Source organism: Patiria miniata, unplaced genomic scaffold (assembly GCF_015706575.1).
Source record: "Patiria miniata isolate m_02_andy unplaced genomic scaffold, ASM1570657v1 HiC_scaffold_27, whole genome shotgun sequence".
Taxonomy (NCBI): Eukaryota; Metazoa; Echinodermata; class Asteroidea; order Valvatida; family Asterinidae; genus Patiria; species Patiria miniata.
Window position 1 is genome coordinate 7,554,775 of NW_024037066.1, and position 14,641 is coordinate 7,569,415.

At 40.8% G+C, this 14,641-nt stretch overlaps 2 protein-coding genes across 3 annotated transcripts; one reads left to right on the forward strand and one right to left on the reverse strand.

The window, feature by feature from the left end:
• Nucleotides 1–746: 746 nt before the first annotated feature.
• LOC119734530 (peptidyl-prolyl cis-trans isomerase-like 3) lies at nt 747–7,041 on the forward strand. Of its 2 annotated transcripts, XM_038208067.1 has the most exons (5): nt 747–912; nt 4,798–4,925; nt 5,343–5,451; nt 5,908–6,026; nt 6,626–7,041. In XM_038208067.1, exons 1-5 carry the CDS (start codon nt 910–912, stop codon nt 6,759–6,761), a joined length of 495 nt encoding a protein of 164 aa, XP_038063995.1. In that variant the 5' UTR covers nt 747–909; the 3' UTR covers nt 6,762–7,041. The 2 variants fall into 2 exon arrangements, with proteins under 2 accessions (XP_038063995.1, XP_038063993.1); XM_038208065.1 differs by lacking the exons at nt 4,798–4,925; nt 5,343–5,451; nt 5,908–6,026; nt 6,626–7,041 and adding an exon at nt 1,631–2,827.
• A 3,215-nt stretch (nt 7,042–10,256) lies between these two features.
• LOC119734436 (probable palmitoyltransferase ZDHHC24) lies at nt 10,257–14,401 on the reverse strand. The gene is made up of 2 exons (XM_038207939.1): nt 14,334–14,401; nt 10,257–11,212 (listed from the first exon to the last, which is right to left on the reverse strand). The coding sequence occupies exon 2, from the start codon at nt 11,171–11,173 to the stop codon at nt 10,310–10,312; it is 864 nt and encodes a 287-aa protein (XP_038063867.1). The 5' UTR covers nt 11,174–11,212; nt 14,334–14,401; the 3' UTR covers nt 10,257–10,309.
• Nucleotides 14,402–14,641: the final 240 nt, after the last annotated feature.

Here is a 14,641-nt window from a genome sequence, read left to right on the forward strand (position 1 = left end):
GTAAAGGCGTATTAATATGGGGGGGGGGGGGACCGGGAAAATATAAGAGACATAATAATACTAGTGCAAAGAATTCTGATTTTTGGGATAATAAAAGCAAGGGGGGGGACGTAAGAATGAAGAATGTGAAGAATGAGAATGAATACTGCGACATCCCATAGTGCTAATGCTATTTCCCATTTAAATTGCCACCAATTTATTGTTCACATCCCACCATAACGTCGCAGAGCTGGATTCTATCTAGTCAAAAGAGCAATTTTGGCAGCTTCTGGACATCGTTTTTTTTTTTTGTGGCACGCATATGATACATGCAGGGACTTGTAACTTGTCTAGCCTAAACAAAGCACTTCCCAGACTAGTTCCCAGTCCTCCGTTATTACAAAACTTCCCATAGTGGGCAGAAAAAAGCAATAATAACAGGTTTAATTTGATTCAAATTATCGTAATTATACGAGTACAGAAGCATAGCACATTTTCTTTCCTCTTTATATGAATTGTTTCCCTTTTAACCGCTATACAATTCATTTAACATAATTATGTCGTGCAATGTTTGTTAAGATTGGGCAAAATTCATAAATTGTGCACGTGATATTCCCAACCAATCTTAAGAATGAGCGCTCATTCTTAAGAACGCGTGCTCGTTCTTAAGAATGGGCGCTCATTCTTAGAATGCGCGCCCATTCTCGAGAATGTGCATGCCCATTTTCGAGAATGCGTGATTTTCAAGAATGGGCACAACACTTACACTGTTTATCACGTGGTCACATGCATACAAATTAAAAAGGGGTGAAATTCCCGTAAATTTAACCACGTGTCAAAGCTCATTCGTGGTTCACAGTGTATCCTGATCTTCACGGACATCAGAGTGCGTATGGGGATTTTGGTTCAACCTCAAAAACTGGATAAACAATGGTAAGAAAACACAGAATCATCTTAATTGTGGCAGGCCCATTTTCCGGACAGAACTACAGTATGCAGTACAAACTACAATAGCGCGTAGCGCACTGCAGTGCAGCTACATACATGACATACAATCATGGAGGAATAATCCATGATACAATAGTCAATACATGCACACTTGAGAGATTTTATAATACAAATAAATGCCAAACAAACAGAAACACAGCAACAATCGATGTTTTTAACGGTTTGTACAAAATATGAATCGATGTTTGTTGGGGTTTGTTGAGTGAAGAAAAATAGAATTGAAAATAACAACAAACTCAAAGTATGACATTTGATAGGCGCATATAAAGAATATATAAAACCAACTAATCCTAGGCAAACAAAACCTCAAATTGCATTTAACATTTGGAGTGACTATCACCAGACCATATCCGAGTGTTAAAAAAGGTGTGTTTTTTTTTGGGGGGGGGGGGGGTTAATGGTACATGTACACACGTAGTGGTGGTGATGCTTCTATAACCCACCAACCTTAATAAATCTTTTAATCAATTAATTGTAAAATTAATTTCTTGTAAAAATGTATCCCCTTATTTGATTTAAATTTTCTTCACTCTTGTGTTTCATTGGAGTGACCAAATAAATATTACTTTTCAATGAAAACAAAATTGCAACGTCTGAAGTGTGGCTTACTTACAAGTGTCTTTGTCGTTCCTACTTGCCCCAGAAATGAGTGAGCAAACTCCGCCCCTCCTTGTGGCCTTAGTCTCAGGGGCTCTGGCTGGGACCGTAGTTGATGCCTCCCTCTTCCCCTTGGACACAATCAAGACACGCCTACAGAGCTCAGCTGGATTTCTCAAGGCTGGTGGATTCCGTGGGATTTACTCTGGCCTCGGCCCAGCGGTCCTAGGTTCAGCGCCAACAGCCGGCGTGTTCTTTTGCACCTATGAGTTCACTAAACAGCTAAGTTCATCGCTTGGGTTGACTGGTAGCTCTTGCGAACCGATCACACACATGATTGCAGCATCATTGGGCGAGGTCACTGCCTGCTTCGTCCGAGTACCAGTCGAGGTGGTGAAGCAACGGGCCCAGGCTAGTCGAAACGCCAGCGTTAGTATTCTCAAATCGGTCTTGCGGAATGAAGGCGTGAGAGGGTTGTACCGTGGCTACCTCAGCACCGTCGTCCGTGAAGTTCCATTCTCCATCATCCAGTTCCCATTGTGGGAGATGCTCAAACTGAGATGGGGACAGCGGCAAGGGAGACCTGTGGATGCTTGGCAGTCGGCCGTGTGCGGAGCGCTGGCCGGTGGCATCTCTGCTGGGCTGACGACTCCACTGGATGTGGCCAAAACAAGAATCATGCTGGCTGCCAAAGACAGTGCGACGGCCAAAGGGAACATCGCCAGTGTGTTGAAAGACATCAAGAGGACCAGTGGAGTGCGTGGACTGTTTGCCGGGGTCGTCCCGAGAGTTTTGTGGATCAGCATTGGGGGAGCCATATTTTTGGGTGTTTATGAAAAGGCCAAGATATCACTGCTGAAACTAGAATCTTATGAGAAGAGTCCAACAACAAGTTGATATAGAATTATGTTAAGTTACAAAATAAACGTTCGAGGCATCTTTCTTTCATTGACAATGGAACAATTTTCCCAGACTTACAAACTTTGTCATTTGCTGTAGAAGTGATACTGAACATTTGTTAATTTAAAAACTAATTATTTAAACGTAATTTAGGATTAGTGATTATGAGGTCACATTGTGAAACCCTGCTTTGTAGCAAGTGAGAATTTCCTGGTGTACAAAGTTACAAACGACACGGATGTCTGCACTTGTACTTTTTCAGCTATGAAATCCACAACAGATGTTAATTGGGCCTGGGCCGACTGAAAGAATTGAAATAAAGAGTGCTGCTAATGTGACATAACGATTACAGAGTGTCAGTTATTTTCCTTTCCCCGTCTCCTTCCCCCCCCCCCCCCCCAACAACAAAAATGCATTATCTTTATATTCACTGGTCTCATAGTTTATTTACATGTTGGTAAAAATACGATTATCCACTCTTTACAAGATCATGGCTTTTTAAAAGCATTCTAAATTTGTGGGCAGAAGTCATGCTGTGAGCAGTGATGTATCCAGATTAATTGTCAACGGGCACAAAATGACTGTTTGTTTTCTTTGAAAATGGCCCAAAACTGTTTAGTATTTTGAATGTTTTCACTGTATTGCCAAAACTTCTTAGCAGTTGCTTCAAATTAGGGCACAAAAGTATGTCCTAAAATTTTGCCCCCCCCCCTCCGTTTTTATGCCCCGCGGCGAAGCCGAAGGGGCATACTGTTTCCGCCTTGTCCTTCCGTGGGTGGGTGGGTGGGTGGGTGGGTGGGTGGGTGGGTGTGTGTGTGTGTGTGTGGGTGTGTGTGTCCGGACAAATCTTGTCAGCACGATAACTTAAGAAATACTTAACATATGAACTTCAAATTTGGTCTGTGTATTGTTCTTGGTAATCCTAAGAGGCCTATTGCATTTGGGGCCGAAAGGTCAAGGGTCAAGGTCACAGTGGCTGAAACAATAGAAATTTTGTCAGCGCGATAACTTGAGAAATACTTTACATATGAACTTCAAATTTGGTTTGTGGATTGTCCTTGGCAATCCTGAGAAGCCTTTTGCATTTGGGGCCGAAAGGTCAAGGGTCAAGGTCACAGTGGCTAAAACAATAGAAATTTTGTCAGCGTGATTACTTGAGATATACTTTACATATGAACTTCAAATTTGGTTTGTGTATTGTCCTTGGCAATCCTAAGAGGCCTATTGCATTTGGGGCTGAAAGGTCAAGGGTCAAGGTCACAGTGGCTGAAACAATAGAAATTTTGTCAACGCGATAACTTGAGAAATACTTTACATATGAACTTCAAATTTGGTTTGTGGATTGTCCTTGGCAATCCTGAGAAGCCTTTTGCATTTGGGGCCGAAAGGTCAAGGGTCAAGGTCACAGTGGCTAAAACAAAAGAAATTTTGTCAGCGTGATAACTTGAGATATACTTTACATATAAACTTCAAATTTGGTTTGTGGATTGTCCTTGGCAATCCTAAGAAGCCTATTGCATTTGGGGCCGAAAGGTCAAGGGTCAAGGTCACAGTGGCTAAAACAAAAGAAATTTTGTCAGCGCGATAAGTTGAGAAATACTTTACATATGAACTTCAAATTTGGTTTGTGGATTGTCCTTGGTAATCCTAAGAAGCCTTTTGCATTTGGGGCCAAAAGGTCAAGGGTCTAGGTCACAGTGGCTAAAGCAATCGAAATCTTGTATTTATTCTGAGATCATAGGGATTAGGGATTAATTCATATAAAACCTACAGAAGACACTAATGCTGTCAATGAACATTCCATGTGACCAAGGTACATGTAAGTTGATGTTAAAAGAGTGGTGTTATGTCATGGGAACAGTCACGGTTGCGGGGCATTTGTGTTTGTAAACACACCTGACTTGTTTGTACCTTCCTTTGTAAATGTGAAATTCATGCTCCAAGTTCCAAAACACTGATGTACGCATACATGCACTGTGTTCTCGCATCACATTCCCCAGAGTAGTTTCAGACATGAATAAAAAGACCTTGTATGCTTGAATCCAAACTTTAGCAGAAAAGAACAGATGAAGGGGGCTGCAGTATTCTGGAATGTAAATGTACACCTTGTGTATATCCAAACAAACATCGCTGATTGCACATTAAAAAAAAAAGTATTGAAATGGTGAATACAGGGCATGCTGAAAAATAACACTGGCATCAAACCTGTTTCAAGGTCTGGATATTTAGCTTCTCAGAAGTACTACATAATTATGGCAACATTTTTTTTTTAAGCTGAAACTACATGTATTCTTATTTGGGGGTATTTTGCAGGCAGTGACTCTCCACACTGATGTTGGTGACATCAAACTCGAGCTGTTTTGCGAACAGGTGCCGAAAGCATGTGAAAATTTCCTGGCATTGTGTGCAAGTGGTTACTATGACAACACATTGATACACAGGTATGTGATCTGCATTTTCAGTAATAGTTCACATAAATCTGGCTTCAAATCCTGAAATTTATATTTCGGAGATACAAATAAGGGTGTTTTTTTTTCATTAAAAAAATCTCCTGTTTGTATAACGCCTATTTAAGAGAACAGGTGTAGTTAATACGGGACTGTTAAGTACACATTTTTGTACTCTAGTGACCCCAATTACAATCCCTTTGCTAAGGGATACCTTGATCAGACCCATTGCCTGAATGCATTCATTTCAGCAACCATTTTCTGGAATCAAGTTAAGGATGTGACATTTACACTTTCGAGTGTTTAAACGCTACCCCCAATAAAAATAAATTAATAAAAACCATGATTATTAGCATTGACTAAACAACAATTTAATTTATTAACTTGTGTTTTTTTCTTCTTGCCTTTCAGAAATATCAAGGGGTTCATGGTTCAGATGGGAGACCCATTGGGTACCGGCAAGGGAGGAAACAGCATCTGGGGACGAAAGTTTGAAGATGAACTTGTAGATAATCTCAAGGTACTCTGACCACTTATTACTCATTTATGACAATTTATGCAGGTAAAAGAGGTACAATGTATATGCAGCGCAAGTAGGGAAGGGGAGGGGGCGTATTGCCCCCTCCTCCACCCACTTTTTGAATTTTCCTGTGCAAACCCACTTTTGGATAGCCTGCTACAGAACTGTGCTGTGCCTTTTCACTTTCAGAAATGCCCTGCTGCCATTGAAGAGGCGTTGGATGGGAACAATGCCATTTTTGGGAATAGAGGATCTATATTGAAGTTTTAGTTTAAGATCCCAATAACACTTCATGAAGTTCAAAACTGGCCTTTAGCAATGCAGTTTGATGAAAGCAAAACGTATTATTGTATTTTAACTTGACAGAAAAGCTGGAAAAGGCACAGAAGGAGGTTTGATAAATGAGGGCACAGGGCCACTTCATTAATAATTGGTTTTGTTTCATCTTCCTTGCAGCATAATATTCGAGGTGTGGCATCGATGGCAAACAATGGCCCAGACACGAATGGTTCTCAGTTCTTCATAACCTATGCCAAACAACCTCATCTCGACATGAAATATACAATCTTTGCCAAGTGAGTTACTTTCTCTCTCATACTACACATTGATTTTCGAATGTAAAAGTGATAATGCTCCAAAGGGTAGTTTTCATTTTGTTTAGAAAACGTTTCTTTTTGTCTCCTGAGCACAAACACAAGACGGTTTGAGTAGTAAAAATTTCTCTCTGAAAAATTTTCTTTTTCTTTTCTGCTGAACCTGAAATTCCACTGAAAATGTTCGTTTATGCCAAGTTATTATTATTTGCGTAAGCAACCTTTCTTGCCTCCGTGAATATCCATTGTGTTCTCTATGTACATGTAGGCTGGGTCTGAATAGACCTCATGCTCAGCGGCCATCTTTTATTTTAATTCAGTAACAATGAATGCACAAAAGCTTCACTCATGCATATCCCGGCAGAAGAAGGCATTGCCCTCTAAGATGGCTGCTGCGCATAAAGTCTATTGAAAATGGTAGTCTACTGCTAAAGGTTTTCAAACAGGTGTTCAGTGTTTCTCCTTTAGAAGCAGAAATGTTCTTCCAATGGGTGTGGCTTGACTAAATATTGGGGAGTTGTTGTTTAAGATATGTCTACTACATGTTTATGTCTCATTTATGACCTTTTGTTTCTTTGTAGGGTGATTGATGGCTTAGAAACCTTGGATGACCTGGAGAAGCTGCCAGTCAATGAGAAGTCATTCCGGCTACTAGCCGACAAACGGATCAACAGTGTCACGATACATGCCAATCCAATCGCAGATGCTGCATTATAGTCTGAACTCATCCACACATCAGCAAAACACTTGACTGCAGACTTAATGTTCAGTACATTGAGGTAGTTATAAGACAGTGGTGTAACATGCTGGACTTCATTGGATTCTGCTGGTTTTGTCCGGTGCCCCGACTTGTTTGTGCATAATCAGGATGCATCGCCAGGATACCACTGACTTGACATGTACGGGTGCACGCCTGTAAATAGGCCAAAAATCCGCCCGCCGAGCTCATGAATCAAAGTTATGCCCTCAAAATATTCTGTATTAGAGAGTTTTGAGAGCCATAAAATTGGGGAATTGAAGAGATATGGTAATGAACCTCTGGCCCGGACTTGGGCTTCCAATTCTGAGCATTTTGGATGCTACTGGGCTCGAAAATGGCGCTACTTGTATTTTGCCATGTTGTGGAGGGATCGTTTTTCAAGATGGCTACCGTTCCGCTTTGGGGAAAATAGGGGTTGTCTTCTTTGAGTAAGAATATCTCGAAAAGTCAATGGTCCACCCACCCAAAAATAAAAAAGAAAATTAAAGATGACATGTTGATCATCATTTTTCTGTGCAGCTTGAATAGCTGTGAGAGTTCTGAGTCTTTTAAAAAGAATTTTGAAGTATGCGCATTTAGCACTAGTGTCTATGGGAATTTTATTGCAGGGTTGCACCCGTACATGTACATGTACTTGAGCCATTCATTCACGAGTTATTCATAAAGAAGCGATTGAGATCATTGCGCAGTAACACTGGGTTATCACCAACAGATGCCCGAATATTTAGAAAAGTGTTATTAATATTTCTACATTTTGTAAAGAGTTTTTAAAAGAGAAAGCGTGAACTTCAGACTTGTGTTGGTACATTCTTTTTTAGTAATTGCTTTAATCCTTTGTTTCTTGAGATGTCTATTCGTTTTACAAAATTTAATTAAATGTCCTACCACTTTCTAAACACTGATTCAAGACTTGTTACTACTGCAGCACAAACATAAGGTATAAATTGTAACAGAAATTTATGAATACATCTACATGTACTTAACATTAAATGAAAATATCTTTCACAAGGCTATTGCAGCTAACTACTTTTCGAAAGAGCGTCTTCTGAAATCTACATGTAATAATAGCTCTAACATGGCAATCGCAAATAACTGTGAACCTTAAAGGTATTTAAAAATGCATGCATTACACAACTTGGCCCTATGGTAACATTTATGTCATAATGACAAGAAATACAATAAATGGGGCCACTTACATGTATATACTGCACGTTAGCAGTTTTTCCAATTGTTGTGATTTTTTTGTTAAATACGTGAAACCACCAAAGAAGAATTTTAACACGTGAATGGACATGCAGCCTTTCGCTAAAGATAATTTGAGTTGATTATTTATATTGCTTTTTGGCATTATCCTCAAATTTCTATCAAAAAGCGGACGGAAAACTTAGCTAACTTTTTCCGTCCATTTTTGATGGAAATTTGAGGGTGATTTCAAAAATAAAAAAGAAGGAAAGAAATGACTCAACACATATTACATGTATTATAAGCCTACATGTCCATTCACATTTCAAAAACTTAGGTGGTTTCAGGTATTGTAAAAAAATTAACCATTGGAAAAACTGCAAACGTGGCAGATGCAAAGTGGTTCCCTTTATTGGGTTTCTTGTCTAATGCTGCCGAGTTGAGAACGCTTCAGAACAAATTAAAAATGAGGTCATGATAACCGCTAAAACTGGTTAGAAAATTAAACTCGTTAACTATTTCATGCCGACATGGGCTGAAAGCAGATCTCTTCCTGCCTTGCAGATCTGTGAAAAGCACCTAAAATCACGGCAGTCAGAAATATTTACAAACAAAAATGGAACTTTCAGACTTTGAGTTGATTTAAAAAACCCCACCTTTGATAAATTAAGAGACGCGCTAAACAGTTTTGTAAGTAATTTTTCAATCCCCGATCAATAATTTGAAGACTGAAACTTGTATTTTCTCATGAATTTTATGACATTTTATCAGACATGTCAGAAATACACTGTGCTGTATATGTTACATGTATACAGCACAAATGAACTACATATTATGTAGCTCATTTCATAGTTCATGTAGATTTCAATGATCTGTGTTAATTAAAGACAATGACACGCTTTGCCAGTTGGGCCATTTCATTGCAAGCGATATTCCTGGAAAATTGCACTACCCATGTCAGGTAGATTTCAAGAAAAATAATTTGAGTGTCTCACAATTTAATAGTACTGTCTAAATTTGGTCAAGATTTATCAATACAATGGCCATTCACAAATGATCTTTCATTTAAATAATATCCACGGATAATTCAATTTACAAAATTGTACAATACAAATATTTCAAAATATACAAAGATAAACAAATGTTTACATAAAAAAAAACATGCATGTTTAACGCTAACTCCCTTGGCATTTTTGCTAGGATGCAACCTCAATCCTGCAAAATGTAAAAATTGCATACGGCCTCAATAAAATCCTCCAAAATTATCCGTTATTTCTTGACTATGGTCCTTGGAGGGTTGACCACTGCCTCAATCCTGCAAAATCCTCCAGCAGTCACTGTCAATATGTTGAGGCAGAGCCAGTGACATCCTGGAGCAGTGCGGAGGATTTCAAGGATTTGTTTAGACCAAAATTTATGCACGGCTGAGCATTCATAAACAACACATGGTCTGGCCTAAGACCTTGACACAGTGCATCCTGCAAAATCTGCCACACAGTTCGCCACACAGCCCCAATCCTGCAAAATCCTCCATTTTGCAAAGAGGATTTTGGAGGAGTTGGGAAGGTTAGGGTCAATACTGAAATACTCAAGTTCCTACACATACACATTGTGACATCAAGTTTAACTAACAGTCATTTGTAATTAATTTCTGTTGTAACTATTTAAACAAAAATAGATTTTCATGATTTTTTTACAATTGAAGTACATACATTGTAGAGATGATGAAATCCCAAAATGTTTTCCATTCTGGCATTGTTCTGCTCCCATGTCATGCACATCTGATTTCAATGAGTATTAAATGTGTGACTAAACATTCCAAACTGATTCATTGACCCATCTTGTATTTTTGTTTTGTTTTTAAATCGCCGAATTAACATTGAAACACTTGTGACACCTGTTCTCAATTTGTGACAATTCTTATCGGAACATTGATAGAAATTTGTTCAGTTACAAAAAGTACAAAATTAGTTAAAATTAGAGAATATATTGACTATGATCACTGATGTAACCAATTCATACTATTAAGGCTAAACAGAAATAGTTCTGTTTCCGATTACATGGCACTTGAAAAAAGGGTTGGTAGGGAAATGCTTTTTTTTTTGACAATTTTTTTGTGTACGATAATGTGGAGGTGTCTGTGTGTAGTCAAGGGTAAAATGTAGTAATTGATTGTTATCAGGTTTTTTTCCCTAAGGTCTCCCCCCAAAAAAATTACGGTAGGGGCTGTCAAAATAACTGGAAGCAGAACTAAACATTTTTTTTGGCCTAAGTCATTATTAAAGTTTCAAGATTTTCCCGTATCATTTTGTTCCTGGCCTAGTCATAAGTCCTTGACATCTTCTAGGCCCAGTGCTCCTCGATTCAGAAAATGAATTCCGTCACCTGGGAGAGGTGACCTTATCAGAGGAAAGATCCACACCAGATACCAGCGAGTACCCAGCACTTCACGCATGTTTTGCCTCCATCCTAAGTCGTATGATCGGTCTCTGCTTCGTCGCTTCTCATGAGTGGTCTGCCCACGCAGCGCGATATAGACGTGGTAGCCAAACAAGATGACGAAACCCAGAAATCCTAGCGCACACGTCCCACTCTGGAAAGCGATGAAGTAGGACACAGGCTGAGTGAGGCCAAACAGCCAACCGAAAATTGGTGTGAACGACGCCAGCAGCGTGGTCCACTTTAAGTTTTCCGACACGTTCTCCACGATGTATTCCATGTTGAGATAGTTCGCATACAAGGCCCCCAGGGTGATGTACATGATACAGACCAGGTAATACCGGTGGTTTGCGTAGCCCACACAACTGCCGATGAAGAGGCAGTGGTGATCGCGTTTGAGCACGCAGATGCCACAGTGGCCGCAGTGGTAAGCTCTCGGTGGTGTATTCCGTTGACAGGAATAGCAGTAATCCCAGCCAGGCCTCAACACGGTTGGCAAGAGGGAGGAGCTGGTTGAGAGCTCGGTACTCATCGCCATGAGCAGGTTCCCTAACGTGTTGATGAATAAGAACAGCCCCAGTGCGACGCTCAGCCAATAGTACATGGTGGCCTCGGGATATTTGCGTGGCAGGATGACCAGGAGCTCAAAGAAGCCCTCTACCAATAATTCAGTGACGGCAACCAAGACGGAGAGTTTATCACCCCTGCCCCGGGGTAATATCTGCTTCCATCGCAGTGAGGGAATCATGTTGCACGATGGTCACGGGTAGCCACACTATACTGCAATCTGAAATGATAATTAAATTGAAAAAGATTAGCACCAGCGTTGAACTCCCTTTTAGTTTTCAAACCTTGGCTTTGGGAATTCTCTCAAGTTCCTCTTGTTCAAAGATTAAACTAGTATAACATAATTACAAGTATAAAGAAGCAGGAACTGAGAAAGTACATGTAATTAGGTACAAAATATTTATAGGCCTACTGATACATCCTTTTAGCCTAGGCCTATCAGCTATGCAAGACCGGTGGCAGAGGCTTCCTGTTGCTTTTACACGAAAGGAGAGGCTACTACTACATTGCAAAGCTAGCTAAGACTGAGTTTCAATGCATTCTATCACTGTAGGTGTAGTGGGTTTCATTTAGCAAAGTCCGGTCCATCATCACTTGCATTCTCTCCCCCCCCCCCCCCCCCCCCCCCGGAAAAAAAATATTGCAACCTCTGCCACTTTCGTGAATGTGTACAAAATTGGAAATGTTTCTCAGTCCCAGATTCATGTCTTATCATCATGTTTGCACTGAACATGCTGAAGGACCTTCATTATGATGATGTATGATGAAGAAAAAAGTGACGTCAGGTTGCAACATTTTTTCCTCACTACCCACCTGCTTGCTTAGAAATGCCTCATTTCCATTCTTATAAAGCAAACTGGCCTTCCTTTCATTCAATCATTTGGGTTAAGCAATGTGCAAAAAGACATAAAGGAAAGAACGTATTTATCCAGACGCCACTTTTTTGGTTGTGTACAAAGTCTATGGACGTGAGACACTGTCATGACGGTCACACTGAGTGACAGTGACAAAGTGACATGACTGAGCAAGTCACTGAGTGATTGTTTCGCACTCAATCCAAGCAATGGTCCCAGAATAATAACGATGAAAAAGGTGGCGCCAGGATGCGGAGTACTTGCAGAATACCCCGCCACGCAAAAATTACCCCCTAAAAATAAATGGCTACGCAGTCGGAAAATGTTGCAGAAATGTCCAAAGTACATGTAGATGTCGGGAAGTGGATACGCGGATACAATATACGGGGTGGATTTGAGCGCTGGACATGCTGGAGGGTCTAAAGAGGGCGCTATTTCCCTGTATTAAGAAATGCGGCCAGCAGGGACAACGTGAATTGAATGGGGAGCAGGGGTTAAATAAATCTAAGTCCAAAGTGGGTGCCAGGAAGTGGATACGCGGATACGGGGTGGACTTTATTTTTAGCGGAGGAAAATATTTTTGAGAACGAAGGATCCATATCCATGTTGGAAAATAACGAAGGCAGAGACAACGTGAGTTGAATGGGGAGCAGGGGAAAAACGTCTAAGTCCAAAGTAGGTGCCGGGAAGTGGATACGGGGATACGGGGTGGCACACGCGTGTGGTTTTGGTCCGTTTTCCTTGCTCCATGGGTTGAGCATCCAAGCGTGACTCCGTATCCGCGTATCCGGATACGAGGTGGGATACGTGAGTGGCGGGGTATTTAGCTGGAGTTACCCAGCCCTGAGTTTTATCATTGGGTTGTCTATTAGGGCTGGAGCGAATTTTTCTCGTAACTTGTAGTATAGGCAAATTTTTTTGGAAAATGTTCAATTTTGTCCCCGTTACACACTAATTGCAACTGCAACTCACCCCAAACTTGCCTGGAATAACCATTACACAGGTCCTTGAAGTAAAAAACGATCCACGATGAAGATTCAGCCTACAATTGCAGTGAAAACAGGAGGAATAACCGCTAACTTGACAACCTTGCTGGATTGGCCAGGACCGCAATTGGTTTGTGCACAAAAAAAATTGTGTACAATGAATGGCGGTCGATTAACAGGCACAGAGAGCGATCGCTGTCAACTACTCGTTTTTGCCGGCTGCGCTGGCTGTTGGCGCATGACGTCACGCGGAAGCGTAACACCCGATGACTGTTTCATGCACTAATATAAGGTTTACCACTCGCATCACAGCTTTGGTACTGGAACCGCAACCAATAGTGCATGAAACAGTCATCGGGTGTTACGCTTCCGCGTGACGTCATGCGCCAACAGCCAGCGCAGCCGGCAAAACGAGTAGTTGACAGCGATCGCTCTCTGTGCCTGTTAATCGACCGCCATTCATTGTACACAATTTTTGGAAAAATTCTGCCAACCGGACACCACTTTTTTCAATAAATTTTCTAGCGCCAAAAGTTACCCCTTTTATGGTTATTCCCTCCACTTTCCCTCCTCTACTCTCACCCCCTCCTTTCCTTAATTTCTATTTATCAATCAGTCGCTCACTTCTTTGAGATTCGAACCTCGAACGCTTGCTTGATACACGAGTCTCTTAACTGCTAGGCCGCGCACGATCGCTGTTGCAATGATCAATCTTTGGACGTATTTGAAGTATTCATTGAAATAAACTAAATATTCATGAGAAAATAAATATTCATAATGACGTATTGCACTATCATTGGCCGGCTCATGCGACGTCTCATGCGACGTCATGGTTATCGATGTCATGCGTACAACGTACCGCTGTTCCAGACACTTCAATCAGTTTTGACTGGCTGCTTCAACTCAGATCTGCACTACATGTGCATGCAAAATGTGCTCCAAAAACACATTTTTACCAATTTTTTTTCGCATGTCCACTCTTTCCTGGATTCCTCTTAGTTGAAATCACAAGGTGAGGTGAAAATTTGGATGTTTGGCGGCAGGTAAGTGGAGTCCGGTTGGCAGAATTTTTCCCAATTTTTTTTGTGCACAAACCAATTGCGGTCCTGGCCAATCCAGCAAGGTTGTCAAGTTAGCGGTTATTCCTCCTGTTTTCACTGCAATTGTAGGCTGAATCTTCATCGTGGATCGTTTTTTACTTCAAGGACCTGTGTAATGGTTATTCCAGGCAAGTTTGGGGTGAGTTGCAGTTGCAATTAGTGTGTAACGGGGACAAAATTGAACATTTTCCAAAAATTTTTGCCTATACTACAAGTACAAGTTACGAGAAAAATTCGCTCCAGCCCTAATAGACAACCCAATGATAAAACTCAGGGCTGGGTAACTCCAGCTACGGGGTATTCTGCAATTGTGCCCAGGATGCAATATTCTTTCCGACATAATACAAATCATACCAACATTTCAGTTAATTTTATGAGAAGATGACCCGAAATATTTCTACCTGAAATTGTGTGCACTTCCTTGCTTGGAGTTCCGCCTCATGCCGTTATATTCATGTTCATGTACTGTCAATGACCGTCATCGCCCTTGCTGTTGTTTATTATTATCACACTGAGGACCAAACTGGGAACCTGACTATTATTGTTCGGTTATTTCTCTGATTGAGGGCGCTTTACGCTTTCGGCGATAGAGTCTTCTAATCAATAACCAGCTCATGTCAATTCTCAATAAAAAATGACACGTTGATAATTAAGTACTCCAAAAATTGTACATGGACATTTCAATTGTCCTGTTCATGCAGAATGGAAA